Source organism: Bos taurus, chromosome 2 (genome assembly GCF_002263795.3).
Source record: "Bos taurus isolate L1 Dominette 01449 registration number 42190680 breed Hereford chromosome 2, ARS-UCD2.0, whole genome shotgun sequence".
Lineage (NCBI taxonomy): Eukaryota > Metazoa > Chordata > Mammalia > Artiodactyla > Bovidae > Bos > Bos taurus.
The window spans coordinates 18,972,052-18,987,083 of record NC_037329.1 but is presented as its reverse complement, the minus strand read 5'-3'; the positions used below and the strand labels follow the sequence as shown (position 1 = coordinate 18,987,083).

The window sequence follows — 15,032 nt, the reverse complement described above, 5'->3', positions numbered from 1 at the left end:
AAGTGAAAAGTGAAAGTGAAGTTGCTCAGTCGTGTCCGACTCCTAGCGACCCCTTGGACTGCAGCCTACCAGGCTCCTCCATCCATGGGATTTTCCAGGCAAGAGTACTGGAGTGGGGTGCCATCGCCTTCTCCGATCTATATGCTGATGGTTCCCAAATAATAATCTCGAGTCTTCACTTCTCTCCAAAACTCTAGACTCCCATATCCAACTGTTTACTTGCCACCTGTACAAGCCTAAAGTTGTTTTCATTCATTACCCATATCAGTAGGTCTTGTGTTTCACTGATAAATTTTTTGAAGACTCTCTCACTTCTCACTGTCCAGCTACATTATTTCTCCCCACTCTCAGCTTTATTGAGATATAATTGACATAAAACTTTGTATGAGTTTAAGGTGTACAATTTGATGATTTAATACACCTATACATTGCAAAATGATTACTACACTAAGGTTACTTACATCCGTCACCTTACATATTTACATTTTTTTGTGTTAAGAACATTAAGATTTATTTTCTCAGCAATGTTCGAGTACATAACACAGTGTCATTAACTATAGTCATCACACTGAATACTAGATCTCCAGAACTTACTCATCTTATATCTAGAAGTCTGTATACTTTGACAAACATCTCTCCTTTTTCTAGACACTCCAAGCTACTGGAAACCACCATACTACACTCTGCTTCTTTGAGTACCACTTTCATAGATCCAATATATATGTGAAATAATACAGGCTGGATCATCGAAAAAGCAAGAGAGTGCCAGAAAAACATCTATTTCTGATTTATTGACTATGTCAAAGACTTTGACTGTGTGGATCACAATAAACTGTGGAAAATTCTGAAAGAGATGGGAATACCAGACCACCTGACCTGCCTCTTGAGAAACGTGTATGGAGGTCAGGAAGCAACAGTTAGAACTGGACATGGAACAAATAGGTTCCAAATAGGAAAAGGAGTATGTCAAGGCTGTATATTGTCACCTTGCTTATTTAACTTATATTCAGAGTACATCATGAGAAATTCTGGGCTGGAAGAAGCACAAGCTGGAATCAAGATTGCCAGGAGAAATATTAATAACCTCAGATATGCAGATGACACCATCCTTATCACAGAAAGTGAAGAAGAACTAAAGAGCCTCTTGATGAAAGTGAAAGTGGAGAGTGAAAAAGTTGGCTTAAAGCTCAACGTTCAGAAAATGAAGATCATCACATCTGGTCCCATCACTTCATGGCAAATAGATGGGGAAACAATGGAAACAGTGCCTGACTTTTTTGGTGGGGGGGTTCCTGAATCACTGCAGATGGTGATTGCAGCCATGAAATTAAAAGACGCTTACTCCTTGGAAGGAAAGTTATGACCAACTGAGTTGAGTTCACTTCAGTTCAGTCACTCAGTCGTGTCCGACTCTTTGCGACCCCATGAATCGCAGCACACCAGGCCTCCCTGTCCATCACCAACTCCCGGAGTTCACTCAGACTCACGTCCATCAAGTCAGTGATGCCATCCAGCCATCTCATCCTCTATCGTCCCCTTCTCCTCCTGCCCCCAATCTCTCCCAGCATCAAGGTCTTTTCCAATGAGTCAACTCTTTGCATGAGGTGGCCAAAGTACTGGAGTTTCAGCTTTAGCATCATTCCTTCCAAAGAAATCTCAGGGCTGATCTCCTTCAGAATGGACTGGTTGGATCTCCTTGCAGTCCAAGGGACTCTCAAGAGTCTTCTCCAACACCACAGTTCAAAAGCATCAATTCTTCGGTGCTCAGCTTTCTTCACAGTCCAACTCTCACATCCATACATGACTATTGGAAAAACCATGGCCTTGACTAGACGCACCTTTATTGGCAAAGTAATGTCTCTGCTTTTGAATATGCTATCTAGGTTGGTCATAACTTTCCTTCCAAGGAGTAAGTGTCTTTTAATTTTATGGTTGCAATTACCATCTGCAGTGATTTTGGAGCCCAAAAAAATAAAGTCTGACACTGTTTACACTGTTCCCCCATCTATTTGCCATGAAGTGATGGGACCAGATGCCATGATCTTCATTTTCTGAATGTTGAGTTTTAAGCCAACTTTTTCACTCTCCTCTTTCACTTTCATCAAGAGGCTTTTTAGTTCCTCTTCACTTTCTGCCATAAGGGTGGTGTCATTTGTATATATGAGGTTATTGATATTTCTCCCAGCTATCTTGATTCCAGCTTGTGCTTCTTCCAGCCCAACGTTTCTCATAATGTACTCTGCATACAAGTTAAATAAGCAGGGTGACAATATACAGCCTTGACGTACTCATTTTCCTATTTGGAACCAGTCTGTTGTTCCATGTCCAGTTCTAACTGTTGCTTCCTGACCTGCATACAAATTTCTCAAGAGGCAGGTCAGGTGGTCTGGTATTCCCATCTCTTTCAGAATTTCCCATAGTTTATTGTGATCCATGCAGTCAAAGGCTTTGGCATAGTCCATAAAGCAGAAATAGATGTTTTTCTGGAACTCTCTTGCTTTTTTGATGATCCAGCAGATGTTGGCAATTTGGTCTCTGGTTCCTCTGCCTTTTCTAAAACTAGCTTGAACATCTGGAAGTTTACGGTTCACGTATTACTGAAGCCTGGCTTGGAGAATTTTGAGCATTACTTTACTAGCATGTGAGATGAGTGCAATTGTGTGGTAGTTTGAGCATTCTTTGGCATTGCCTTTCTTTGGGATTGGAATGAAAACTGACCTTTTCTAGTCCTGTGGACACTTCTGAGTTTTCCAAATTTGCTGGCATATTGAGTGTAGCCACTTTCACAGCATCATCTTTCAGGATTTGAAATAGCTCAACTGGAATTCCATCACCTCCACTAGCTTTGTTCGTAGTGATGCTTTCTAAGGCCCACTTGACTTCAAATTCCAGGATATCTGGCTCTAGGTGAGTGATCACACCATCGTGATTATCTGGGTCATGAAGATCTTTTTTGTACAGTTCTTCTGTGTATTCTTGCCACCTCTTCTTAATATCTTCTGCTTCTGTTAGGTCCATAGCATTTCTGTCCTTTATCGAGTCCATCTTTGCATGAAATGTTCCCTTGCTATCTCTGATTTTCTTAAAGAGATCTCTAGTCTTTCCCATTCTGTTATTTTCCTCTATTTCTTTGCATTGATCGCTGAGGAAGGCTTTCTTATCTCTTCTTGCTATTCTTTGGAACTCTGCATTCAGATGCTTATATCTTTCCCTTTCTCCTTTGCTTTTCGCTTCTCTTCTTTTCACAGCTATTTGTAAGGCGTCCCCAGACAGCCATTTTGCTTTTTTGCATGTCTTTTCCATGGGAATGGTCTTGATCCCTGTCTCCTGTACAATGTCATGAACCTCAGAGCTTATTAAAAGGCAGAGACATTACTTTGCCAACAAAGGTCCATCTAGTCATGGCTATGGTTTTTCCAGTAGTTGTGTATGGATGTGAGAGTTGGACTATAAAGAAGCTGAGCACCAAAGACTTGATGTTTTTAAACTGTAGTGTTGGAGAAGATTCTTGAGAGTCCCTTGGACAGCAAGGAGATGCAACCAGTCCACCTTAAAGGAGATCAGTCCTGGGTGTTCATTGGAAGGACTGATGTTGAATCTGAAACTCCAATCCTTTGGCCACCTTATGCGAAGAGCTGACTCATTTGAAAAGACCCTGATGCTGGGAAAGATTGAAGGCAGGAGGAGAAGGGGACGACCAAGGATGAGATGGTTGGATGGCATCACCGACTCAATGGACATCAGTTTGGGTCAACTCCAGGAGTTGGTGATGGACAGAGAGGCCTGGCATAATGCAGTTCATGGGGTTGCAAAGAGTCGAACATGACTGAGAGACTGAACTGAACTGATCTTATTTCACTTAACACAGTGCCCTCAAGTTTCATCTATGTTGTCACAAATGGTAGGATTTTCTTCTGTTATGGCTAAATAATGCTCCATTGTCTGTGTGCATGTGTGTATCACAATTTCCTTATCCATTCATCTATTAATGGACACTTAGGTTGCTTCCATATCTTGGCTATTGTAAATAATATTGCAATGAACATGGGAGTGCAGATATCTTTTTGAGCCTGCAATTTAATTTCCTTTGGATATATACTCAGAAGTGAAGCTGCTGGATCGTATGGTAGTTCTATTTTTAATTTTTTGAGGAACCTCCATATTGTTTTCCATAGTAGCTGCACCAATTTATATTCCCATCAACAGTGTACAAAGAGTTCCCTTTTCTCCACATCCTTACCAACACTTGTTATCTCTTATTTTTTTGATAACAGCCATTCTAAGAAATAGGAGGTGATTCTCATTATAGTTTTAATTTGCATTTCCCTGATGATGTTGAGCATCTTTTCATGTGTCTATTGGCCATTTGTATGTCTTCTTTGGAAAAAATGTCTTTTCAAATCTTCTATTTTTTAATTGGATGATTTGGGGGGTTTTTTGGTTTTGTTTTGTTTTTGCTATTGAGTTGTATGAGTTCCTTATATATTTTGGAGATTAACCCCTTATCAATACAGATGATTTGCAAGTATTTTCTCCCATTCCATAGTTTACTTCTGAATTTTTTGATTGTTTCTTTTGCTGTGAAGAAGTTTTTTTGTTTGAGGTAGTCTCACTTGTTTATTTTTGCTTTTGTTGCTTGAGCTTTTATATGAGACCCCCCAAAAAAATCACTGGAGCTTTCACCCATATTTTCTTCCAGGAGTTTTACAGTTTCAGGTCTCAAGTTTAAGCTTTCAATCTATTTCAAGTTAATTTTTGTGAGTGAGGTAAGATAGAGGTCTAATCTAATCTCATTCTTTTGCATGTGAATATCCAGTTTTCCCAAACCTTTTATTGAAAAAAAACTACTTTTTCACCATTGAGTATTCTAGGCTCCCTAGTCAAATAGATGTTGACTCTATATGTATGGGTATATTTCTGGGCTCTTAATTCTATTCCAGGAATTAACCTGGTGGCAGTAAAGCATCTGTTTGCAATGCAGGAGACTTCGGTTCGATCCCTGGCTTTAGAAGATCCCCTGGAGAAGGAAATGGCAACCCACTCCAGTACTCTTGCCTGGAAAATTCCATGGACAGAGGAGCCTTGTAGGCTACAATCCATGGGGTCGCCAAGAGTCAGACATGACTGAGTGGCTTTACTTCACTTCAATTCTATTCCACTGGTCTGTATGTCTGTTTTTAATACCAGTACAATACTATTTTGATTACTGTAGCTTTGAAGAATAGTTTTAAACCAAGAAGCGTGATGCCCCCAGCTTCGTTCTTCTTCCTTAGGATTGTTTTGGCTATCTGAGGTCTTTCCTATCTGCTCTTTAGATACATGGACCCAAGCTTCTCCTACCTCTGGGCCTTTGCACTTGATATTTCCACTGCTTGGAATCTTCTTCCTAGATCTTTGTGTGGCTTTGCTCCTTCATTTCATTTAGGTCTCTTCTCAGATATTACCTCTTCACAGAGACCTTCTTGATCACCTTCTGAAATAAACGTCATCCTAAACTACCCTTCAGCAACCAGTCTGTATTCCATTATCTCACTTTGTTCTTTTTTTATAGCACTTACCACCACCTGATACTATATTATTTTTTATTTGCTTGTTTGTCTACTATCTATTGTTTCATCTAAATGATAAGTTCTATGAAGGCAGGGACTTTAATGGACAGTGTCTGAAGAGGACCACAAAATAAATATTTGTTGAATGAGTAAATGAATACATGAGGATGCAAAGATTCATAATGCATGAAGTGTTCCTTAAGGAATTCAAGATGTAGTTGGAGAGGAGTGCCATTGATAAATATTATACAGTGTGATAGGGATCCAGAATAAAACAATGGCAGTAAATATAAGACAAAATAATAAGCAAAGAAGGAAAGATTAAGTGGAACACTGAGCTGGGTCTTCAGGGAAATGCAAAATGAAATCAGTAGGAGAAAAAGGTTGACACGAGGCATTGAAAGCAGAGGGAGAAATATTACTAAGAGAATGAGAAAGTGAAACAGACTGTTTTCTGGAAATTGGAGTCTATACTGCTGGAGTGCCCAATTGTCAGGAAGCATTTAACAGGAGGCTTCCAGTGTGCTGTTTTGGATCTGTCAGGAATTCTCTGTTCCTTATTAATTCCTGAATATTCAGGGATTAAGAGGAGAGTCAAGCCTCTCCCGGGGACCAAGAGATCCAGGCATTTCCTTCGTTAGTTTTTCTATACGGTGATAAGTATCCTCTTCCTTTTTATGAACCATATGGTAAAAGTGATTATTTACAACCCTCTCACTTTCATATGGATGACCTCATGTTTCCTTGATAACTTGTAAGTTTTGATTTTATCTCTGCTGAAAATAGCTATCGTGTAAGACAGTATAAATACCTACACAATGTTGAATAAAACACCTTTGCTCCATCAGAGCTTTGGTCCCCGTGTCTTTCCCTCTCTCTCTCTCTCTCTCTCTCTCCCCCCCCCTCTCTCTTTTTCAGGCTGATCCCCTGGAGCACAGAGGCTCTCTGAGTTCACTTTCCTGCCCAGGTTTCTGAGACCCTCTCAAGAAGGTGCTCTGTGCCTTCACCCCATCGAGAGGGCGCCTGAGGCCTCCGTGAACAGAGCAAGCCCCATGTCAGGGACTTTACTGGCTTTCTGCATGAACCAAGGAATATCAGCCTCTTTTTCTCTCCTTTACTTTCTTATCAGTAATGGACCAGACCATCAGGTTCCAGTCCATTAAAGGACCTCAACACCCAATGAAAGGAGGAGAAGGGTGAGACATGGGGCTAAAGATGAAAACAGGATCCAAATCAGAGAAAAGGTGTCTTATGCTGTGCTAAAGAAAATGGCTGTAGTTGTCAATTGTTTCCTGTGAAATATTCATAAATCATAATGCTTAGTAAACGAAACTTTTAATCAATTTGATTACCAATCAACTGAGGGTTTCCAACCTTTATGAACAAATTCTTGTTAAATATATTTCTAAATTGTGAAAGTAATGTCCCTATATTTAAAAACAGAGTGAGTCTAATATATTTAACCTCTACTTGATTGTACCTGCCTCTTGAGAAATCTGTATGCAAGTCAGGAAGCAACAGTTAGAACTGGACATGGAACAACAGACTGGTTCCAAATAGGAAAATGAGTACGTCAAGGCTGTATATTGTCACCCTGCTTATTTAACTTATATGCAGAGTACTCATGAGAAATGTTGGGCTGGAAGAAGCACAAACTGGAATCAAGATTGCCGGGAGAAATATCAATAACCTCATATATGCAGATGACACCACCCTTATGGCAGAAAGTGAAGAGGAACTAAAAAGCCTCTTGATGAAAGTGAAAGTGGAGAGTGAAAAAGTTGGCTTCAAGCTCAACATTCAGAAAACGAAGATCATGGCATCCGGTCCCATCACTTCATGGGAAATAGATGGGGAAACAGTAGAAACAGTGTCAGACTTTATTTTGGGGGGCTCCAAAATCACTGCAGATGGTGATTGCAGCCATGAAATTAAAAGACGCTTACTCCTTGGAAGGAAAGTTGTGACCAACCTAGATAGCATATTCAAAAGCAGAGACATTACTTTGCCAACAAAGGTCTGTCTAGTCAAGGCTATAGTTTTTCCTGTGGTCATGTATGGATGTGAGAGTTGGACTGTGAAGAAAGGTGAGCGCCGAAGAATTGATGCTTTTGAACTGTGGTGTTGGAGAAGACTCTTGAGAGTCCCTTGGACTGCAAGGAGATCCAACCAGTCCATTCTGAAGGAGATAAACCCTGGGATTTCTTTGGAAGGAATGATGCTAAAGCTGAAACTCCAGTACTTTGGCCACCTCATGCAAAGAGTTGACTCATTGGAAAAGACTCTGATGCTAGGAGGGATTGGGGGCAGGAGGAGAAGGGGACGACAGAGGATGAGATGGCTGGATGGTATCACTGACTTGATGGACGTGAGTCTGAGTGAACTCTGGGAGTTGGAGATGGACAGCAAGGCCTGGTGTGCTGCAATTCATGGGGTCACAAAGAGTCAGACACGACTGAGCGACTGAACTGAACTGAACTGATTGTTTAGCAATTTTTTGAGTACCGGTCTTTGTTTTTGTTTTGTTTTTTACTATTTAGCCCTACAACTGGTGAAGGTATATGACAGTAATCCCTATATCTATGCTTCTTTATAATTCTATAAGCTGGTGTTTGCAGCATTATCATCCTCTTCCAGGAAAACTTTCAATTCACAAACATAATTTGTGAGTTGGGGTGAAATCATCTATAATATACCTTGCTTCTTAAAGGAACTAAATTGTAAAAAGATCACTAATTTGTGTTATTATTTCAAAACTGTAGGTAAGCTAGAATATATCTATTGTCTTGTAGTATAGATGTGAAATTAATTTCCTTTTTAAAAGAAGCTATTTCCCCCACACAACATCAGAGGATTTATATCCACTTCCATTTGGGTTTATTGCTTAAAGGGATCATCAACCAGAAACTTGAAGGATTATACAGATTAAAAACAAATGTTTCTGTACTATTCAAAGATCATCTACTGTTTTTAAAAGACATAATGACTCACAGATACTTGAAAGACAAAGAGCTCTGAGGGCTGTCAGCAATGCTTCTTTCTACTCACCCTGCTTCTTTCATATTCTTTCCTTGAGGCAGCAAAGAGCTGAGCATTGGATATGGCGATTCCACAAAATGGAAGATACATCTGCATGACCTGGGGGCAAAGAAAGTGTTGAGAACATTAAACCATAAAAATACGGAGCCAGATTCCACATTTCCTTCATATGCCTGATTTTAACACCTTTTTTCCCCAACCACAGAGGCTGAATATAGTGTTGATGCTAATATCTTAACTTCAGAAAGAATATTCTTCAGCGTTAACTATACTGTAGTCTCGGGTTTTAATTAGGGCAGTCACATCCGTGAAGACATAAAATGAGAAACAGGCTATGATGGCTATGACCCAGGAACTGTGTATAAAAGGCATCTTGTATACCTTCCTTGATCAATGAAAAATGAGTAAACGGGGGCAGTCTGATATATTTAAAATTTAAGGCAAGGCACAAACTCACAATTGGAAGTAGGAAAGATATAAGCCAACTTCTTTGTACATATGTATCAGTAGCAGGGATCTCAGCTTGACCCTAGAACCCTGCCAGCTTCAGGCTTGAGTTTGACTGTTAAGATGGGCCTGGTAGGAACCGAGGAGCCAGGGGGCCTAGGAGCCTCACTCAGAAGAGTTAAAATTGAACCCACTGTTCTGTTGACATAACTAGCTGCTGCTGCTGCTGCTGCTAAGTCGCTTCAGTCATGTCTGACTCTGTGCGACCCCATAGACGGCAGCCCACCAGGCTCCCCTGTCCCTGGGATTCTCCAGGCAAGAACACTGGAGTGGGTTGCCATTTCCTTCTCCAATGCATGAAAGTGAAAAGTGAAAGTGAAGTCGCTCAGTTGTGTCTGACTCTGAGCGACCCCACGGACCGCAACCTACCAGGCTCCTCCGCCCATGGGATTTTCCAGGCAAGAGAACTGGAGTGGGGTGCCATTGACATAAGTAGACATGAATGCAAATCAGCGGGCTGGTGCCACAGAAGCTGGTTTGAGGAGAGGCTGGGGATCCTTTAGGTGAGCACTCTTCCTATGGGAACGAACAGCCACGTGTGACAGGCCTGATCCTAACATAAATTTTCTTATTACAGGGGGTCTAGGTCTTGTGATTTCCAGTACTTCCTGGCACTCTCACTCAAATTCATCTCCAGAATCTCTGATTCTATGAGAGAGGAAGTGTCTCAAGTAAAAGCCAAAATAATTATTTCCCTAAACTCTTTACAATGTAGGGCATTGTACAAGAGACAATGCTTTGGGATTTCTCTGAAGTAGAGGCAAAAGGGCATGTGGGCATGTTTTATATGACAGTCAGTCTCTCTCTCTCTCTCTCACACACACACACACACATATGATGCCATATCGAGAGGTACAGAGCAGTGGCAAAACCGAGCAGCTCCTTCCATGCCCAGAAGAGGGCAGTGCAGAGCTCCCTGGGGGTGAGGGATGAAAACAGCAAGGGAGGATCCACCCAGCAGCAGGTGTGAGACACTCACGGTGTTAGTAGAAATTGGTTAAGGTTGCCTCCAATATCGGAGAAGGCAATGGCACCCCACTCCAGTACTCTTGCTTGGAAAATCCCATGGACGGAGGAGCCTGGAAGGCTGCAGTCCATGGGGTCGCGAAGGGTCGGACACGACTGAGCACCTTCACTTTCACTTTTCACTTTCATGTATTGGAGAAGGAAATGGCAACCCACTCCAGTGTTCTTGCCTGGAGAATCCCAGGGACAGGGGAGCCTGGTGGGCTGCCGTCTATGGGGTCGCACAGAGTCGGACACGACTGAAGCAACTCAACAGCAGCAGCCTGCAATATGCTAGGCCTTATTCTTTTAAGCCCACTCAGCCATTTTCTCCGAAATGTTTCTCTTGCTTACTTAATTACATTTTGAAAACAATTACTTTCTAATCAGAGCTCTACAATGCACATGGTGTTTGCTTCTCTGAGTAAGCACTCCCTAACACTCCCTTCTTTTGTGAGTATTCTTTATTCCGAAAAAAAGTCAAGATGCGATACCCTCAAGGACTGCCGGAACCCTCCCAAGACCTCCTGACCCCGACTTTGACCACGTAAAGGCTTTCCGACAGGAAGGAAGAATGCAAGCTTGCATCTGCCCTACTTCTTATCTGCAGCACTCCCTTCCCCTCCTGAACTCTAAGACTCCTTCCTGTTTTTCCCAAGGGAGGGCACAGTCTTGAGGGCGCTAGCCTCCTGCGGCCTCTTTTACTTGGCAAAGCAATAAAAGCTACTCTTTTCCACTTCACCCAAAATGCTGTCTCTGTGTTTCAGTTTGGAACCAGAGAACAGAGCCCAGGATTTCGGCAACACTGGGACACCCAGAATGAGACTACTTGGAGTGGGAGGTGCTCTTGTAGAGGGCTGGAGGTGGTCTAAAGATGAAGGGAACTTCACAATTCCTATCATTTATTTCCTATTAAAATCTTGCTTTGGCTACCTGGGCATCCTCAACTCTGACAGAGTGTCCCTAAAAGTATTAATGATTCAGAAGGCCGTAGAAGCTAATGCTGAGACCCTGATTGCTTTTACTGAGATATAGTTGATGTAGAGTATTATATGTTTCAGGTGTACAACATAGAGATTCACAATTTATTAGAGAAAACAAAGAATTCAATAAACACACTCATATCTTATTCAAGAAATAATAATTTATAATAGTAGCTTATATTGACAAAGTCCTTGGATATGATGTTAAGCATTTTTATATGCACTATATCATTTGATCCTCACAACTACATACTTATACTATCCATTCTACTTTTCAGATGAGAAAACTGAGGCTTCACAAATTTATCAAAGTTGTTTGGAAATATTCTCCTTATATTTCTCACATTTCTGCACATCTTGCAAACAAAGGCAATGGCTCATCTTTCCAGAGTGTTTATATAGTTAACAGTCTTTTAAAACAGAACAAAGAGCAGAAATGCTTACTATGCAGTATAATGAAGATAATGCCTCTCTCTGAGGCAGAGGTCAGGCAGGTTTACTGTCTATTATAAAAGATTTTGGTTCCCTACATTTCAGGTTCTTCTCCTGTAACGCATGCCCTATGTAATCTGTATGATGCTCTTATTAAACATCTTATCCCAAGCCAGAACCACCTGTTCACACATCACTATTTTTTTTTTTTTCATTTTCCCTGTAGGGGTGTGTGTGTGTGTATGTGTGTGTGAAGTTCACACATAGTTACTTAGTATATGTCACGTTAAGGCAAGAGATTCACAAACAATTACTAAAGTCAATATCAAATTTCCTTACTCTCTTTTTTACTGAGTCAGTTGCTACTGATTTTATTTCCTCATTCCAGTGATTCTCCCCTTTACTACATTACGCTTCCTTTATTTAAGAGAAATTTTATGTACATACTTGATAAAATCTAAATTTAACATCTTTAGTCTCCTCACAAATAAGGTAAGGACTTTGGAATGCTTCAGCTCTCAGTACTACTTCCTGATATACTTTTTTTTTCTAGTTCTATCTTGTTTTGCTACTACAAATTGGACATTGTTTTGTTATTGTTATTAGGCAGTGCTTATTTTGATTTGTCCACATGTTTGCCAATTTTTCCCTGTTCATTTCTTCCAGTATCTCCTTCTTCCCTTCTAGGATAATTTTCTTTCTTTGTGAAGACAATCCTTTAGAACATTCTTCAGCATTGGTGGTAAATGCTTTGTTTTGTATTAAAATGTTTTTATTTTATGAACTTAAAAGTTAATTTATTTGAGTATACAAGTCTAAGTTGACAGCTGTTTTCTCTCAGTACTTAGAAGATATTCCCTCATCATGCGCAGTTAATGCTGTTGAAAAGTCAACTGTCAATCTAATTCTTGGTAAATTATTCATCTCTGTCTTTTTTTTCAAGAATCTTTTTATGTCTTTTTGTACTTTTCCACCCTCAATAAAATGCTTTTAATTAAATTATATAGAACTCATACATATGTATATATATAGATGGTTACATAGCATCACCAACTTAATGGACATGAATTTGAGCAAACTCTGGGAGACAGTGAAGGGCAGGGAAGCCTGCTGCCCTGCAGTCCATGGGGTTGCAAAAAGTCAGACATGATTTAGCAACTGAACAATGACATATATATATAAAATCCTATATGTTATATATCTAAAGATTACTATGGATGGAGGCAATACCATACCTTCATGAAACACAATAAACTAAAAGAAGATCTTTACTTACAAAGGGAATGATCTATACTGTGCCATTCACTGTCACAACAATTCAACACTTCCCGGGGTCAGACTCAGCCCCATCGTTGTTGTTGTTGTTGAGTCACGTCCAACTCTTTGCGACCCCATAGACAGCAGAATGCCAGGCCTCCCTGCCCCCCACCACCTCCACCCCCCCCACCATCCTTATACAACAATGTATAGAATTTCTTAATACATATGCAGGAGAAACAGTCAAATACAATTTGAAAGAAGGGAGTAAGAAAAAGCTGAAGCATTATGGAAACAGGAGATAATGAAAAAAATTTTTTTATATCCTTTCTCAGTTCCAGTGCAAAACATGTCTTTTTTAGAAAAAGAAATACTGTTCTATTCTGCTCTTTCTGAAGTCCCCCTCCTCCAAGAAACAAATACTAATTTGGTCTTCACCATCTAGTTTCTGAAGGCCAAAGGGTCTAAAAAGCCTTAATGACTAAGAAGCTAATGAGTCTGTACACCCTTGTGCAGCACTTTTCAGCTTGAAAGCACTTTATGAACACTGGCTAATTAATCTTTACAACATCCCACTCAGAAAGGGAGTTAAACTGAAAATCATTAAACAGTGTGAAAAAGTCACTTTAGCCCTGGAAACTCATGAAAAGTATCACTAATAAACATAAAATCTGAGCACTGGGACCGTCCATCAATGTCCTAAAGAAAGACAGTAGGTACTGAGCCCTTTGACTGCAGAGAAAGGCCATTCACGCCCCATGGTCTGGTCTGGTCCAATTACACATCATTAAAGAACACGGGGGCTCTACACTGGATGCTTGCAGTGAGAGGCCCGGGGCCATCCCCTTTATGAACCCCACTCCTGGAGGCAACACAGCTGGAGGTGTCCCATCACTGTCAGCCAAATTAATGTGGTTGCGGAGAGGTTTCCCGACCCACACCTTGCTTTTCTGTGCAGATCCTGAGATCTGCCTTGAGGCATTAACTATAAGGCACTTTGCTGATTCAAGCCCTGCTGATTTGGAACTGGGGGTGTTCTAACAGTTGTAATTCAAAAGCTAAATAAACACTTCAAATAGAGTAATTTGGAAAATAAAGCATCAAAATAGGAACCAGTCACAGGATTTTCACATAATGAAACACTTTCCACATCTTTTAGAAATAGAATACTTGAAATAGTGAAAAATTAGTTTGAAACTTTCTGGAAACTCCAGGAGAAATTCCTGCTTCCAGAGGTATAGTTTAAGTTCACTGTAATCTTTCTATGCAAATTCAGTTAACTACAATAGGTCAGGTTTTTATTTCAAGAATCAGAATAATAAATGTATCTTATCAGATCACACCAAAGTATATACTTTTGGCTGAAGCGTGCCTTTTCCTCTCAGAGCTGTGCCCTCTGTGAAGAAGTCTCTAAAAAATACAGAGGCATAAAGTACAAATTTGTTTAAATAAAACACTGGCATCTGGAATAGATGATCCAATCACATACTTTTTGAAACTGCCTACTTTAAGAATGAAGACCCTAAGAGAACGGGTGGAAGGAGAATTTTACTCACAAAAGATGAGAGAGAACAAGACGGCAAATAAGGAAGGAAAAGGTCACTATTCCTCCACTTCCCCTTCTTAGACGGGGCGGGGTGGGGGGGTGGCGCGGGGATGTTAGAGATTCTGCCTCTGCCCTGGGGATTAAAGCTGGGCCCCCAGAAGACTTGGAGTGAGGACCCTTCCACTATTCTCAGCTCTCTCCTTGAAGCTAATATTGGCTAAAATATTCCAAAGAGTATGGATATTCCAAGCTTTTCCATGATAGACAGGCTGAGTTCAATTCCTGGCAAATTGCAGTTCAGTATCAAATACTTAATCTCTTGGACTTTTTAGAGGCTCTGGTCTGCTGAGCACTTGAATTATGCAGGTACCAGTCACATTAACCAATAGCCTTATCTCTGCTGAGTTGTGCATAACTTAGTCTCTTAGTCATGTCCAACTTTTTGCAACCCCTTGGACTATAGCCCACCAGGCTCCTCTGTCCATGGGGATTCTCCTAGCAAGAATACTGGAGTGGGTTGCCATGCCCTCCTCCAGGGGATCTTCCCAACCCAGGGACAGAATCCAGGTCTTCTGCATTGCAGGCAGATTCTTTACCATCTGAGCCACCAGGGAAGCCCTTATCTCTATGTGACCCCACTCCTCACCCTCCAGACTTTGGAAAAATAAGCCTCTTGTGGCAGTTCTACATTTCCACCCTCCCACAGACATCGAA

The 15,032-nt window shown here is 40.8% G+C and overlaps 1 protein-coding gene across 1 annotated transcript in view; it reads right to left on the bottom strand.

Moving 5' to 3' along the window:
- PDE11A (phosphodiesterase 11A) overlaps positions 1-15,032 on the bottom strand; it is a 423,445-nt gene that overhangs the window by 262,966 nt on the left and 145,447 nt on the right. Inside the window, exon 3 of the mRNA NM_001205422.1 lies at positions 8,598-8,687. Coding sequence (NP_001192351.1) covers positions 8,598-8,687 — 90 coding nt within the window. The remainder of the gene's footprint in view (positions 1-8,597; positions 8,688-15,032) is intronic.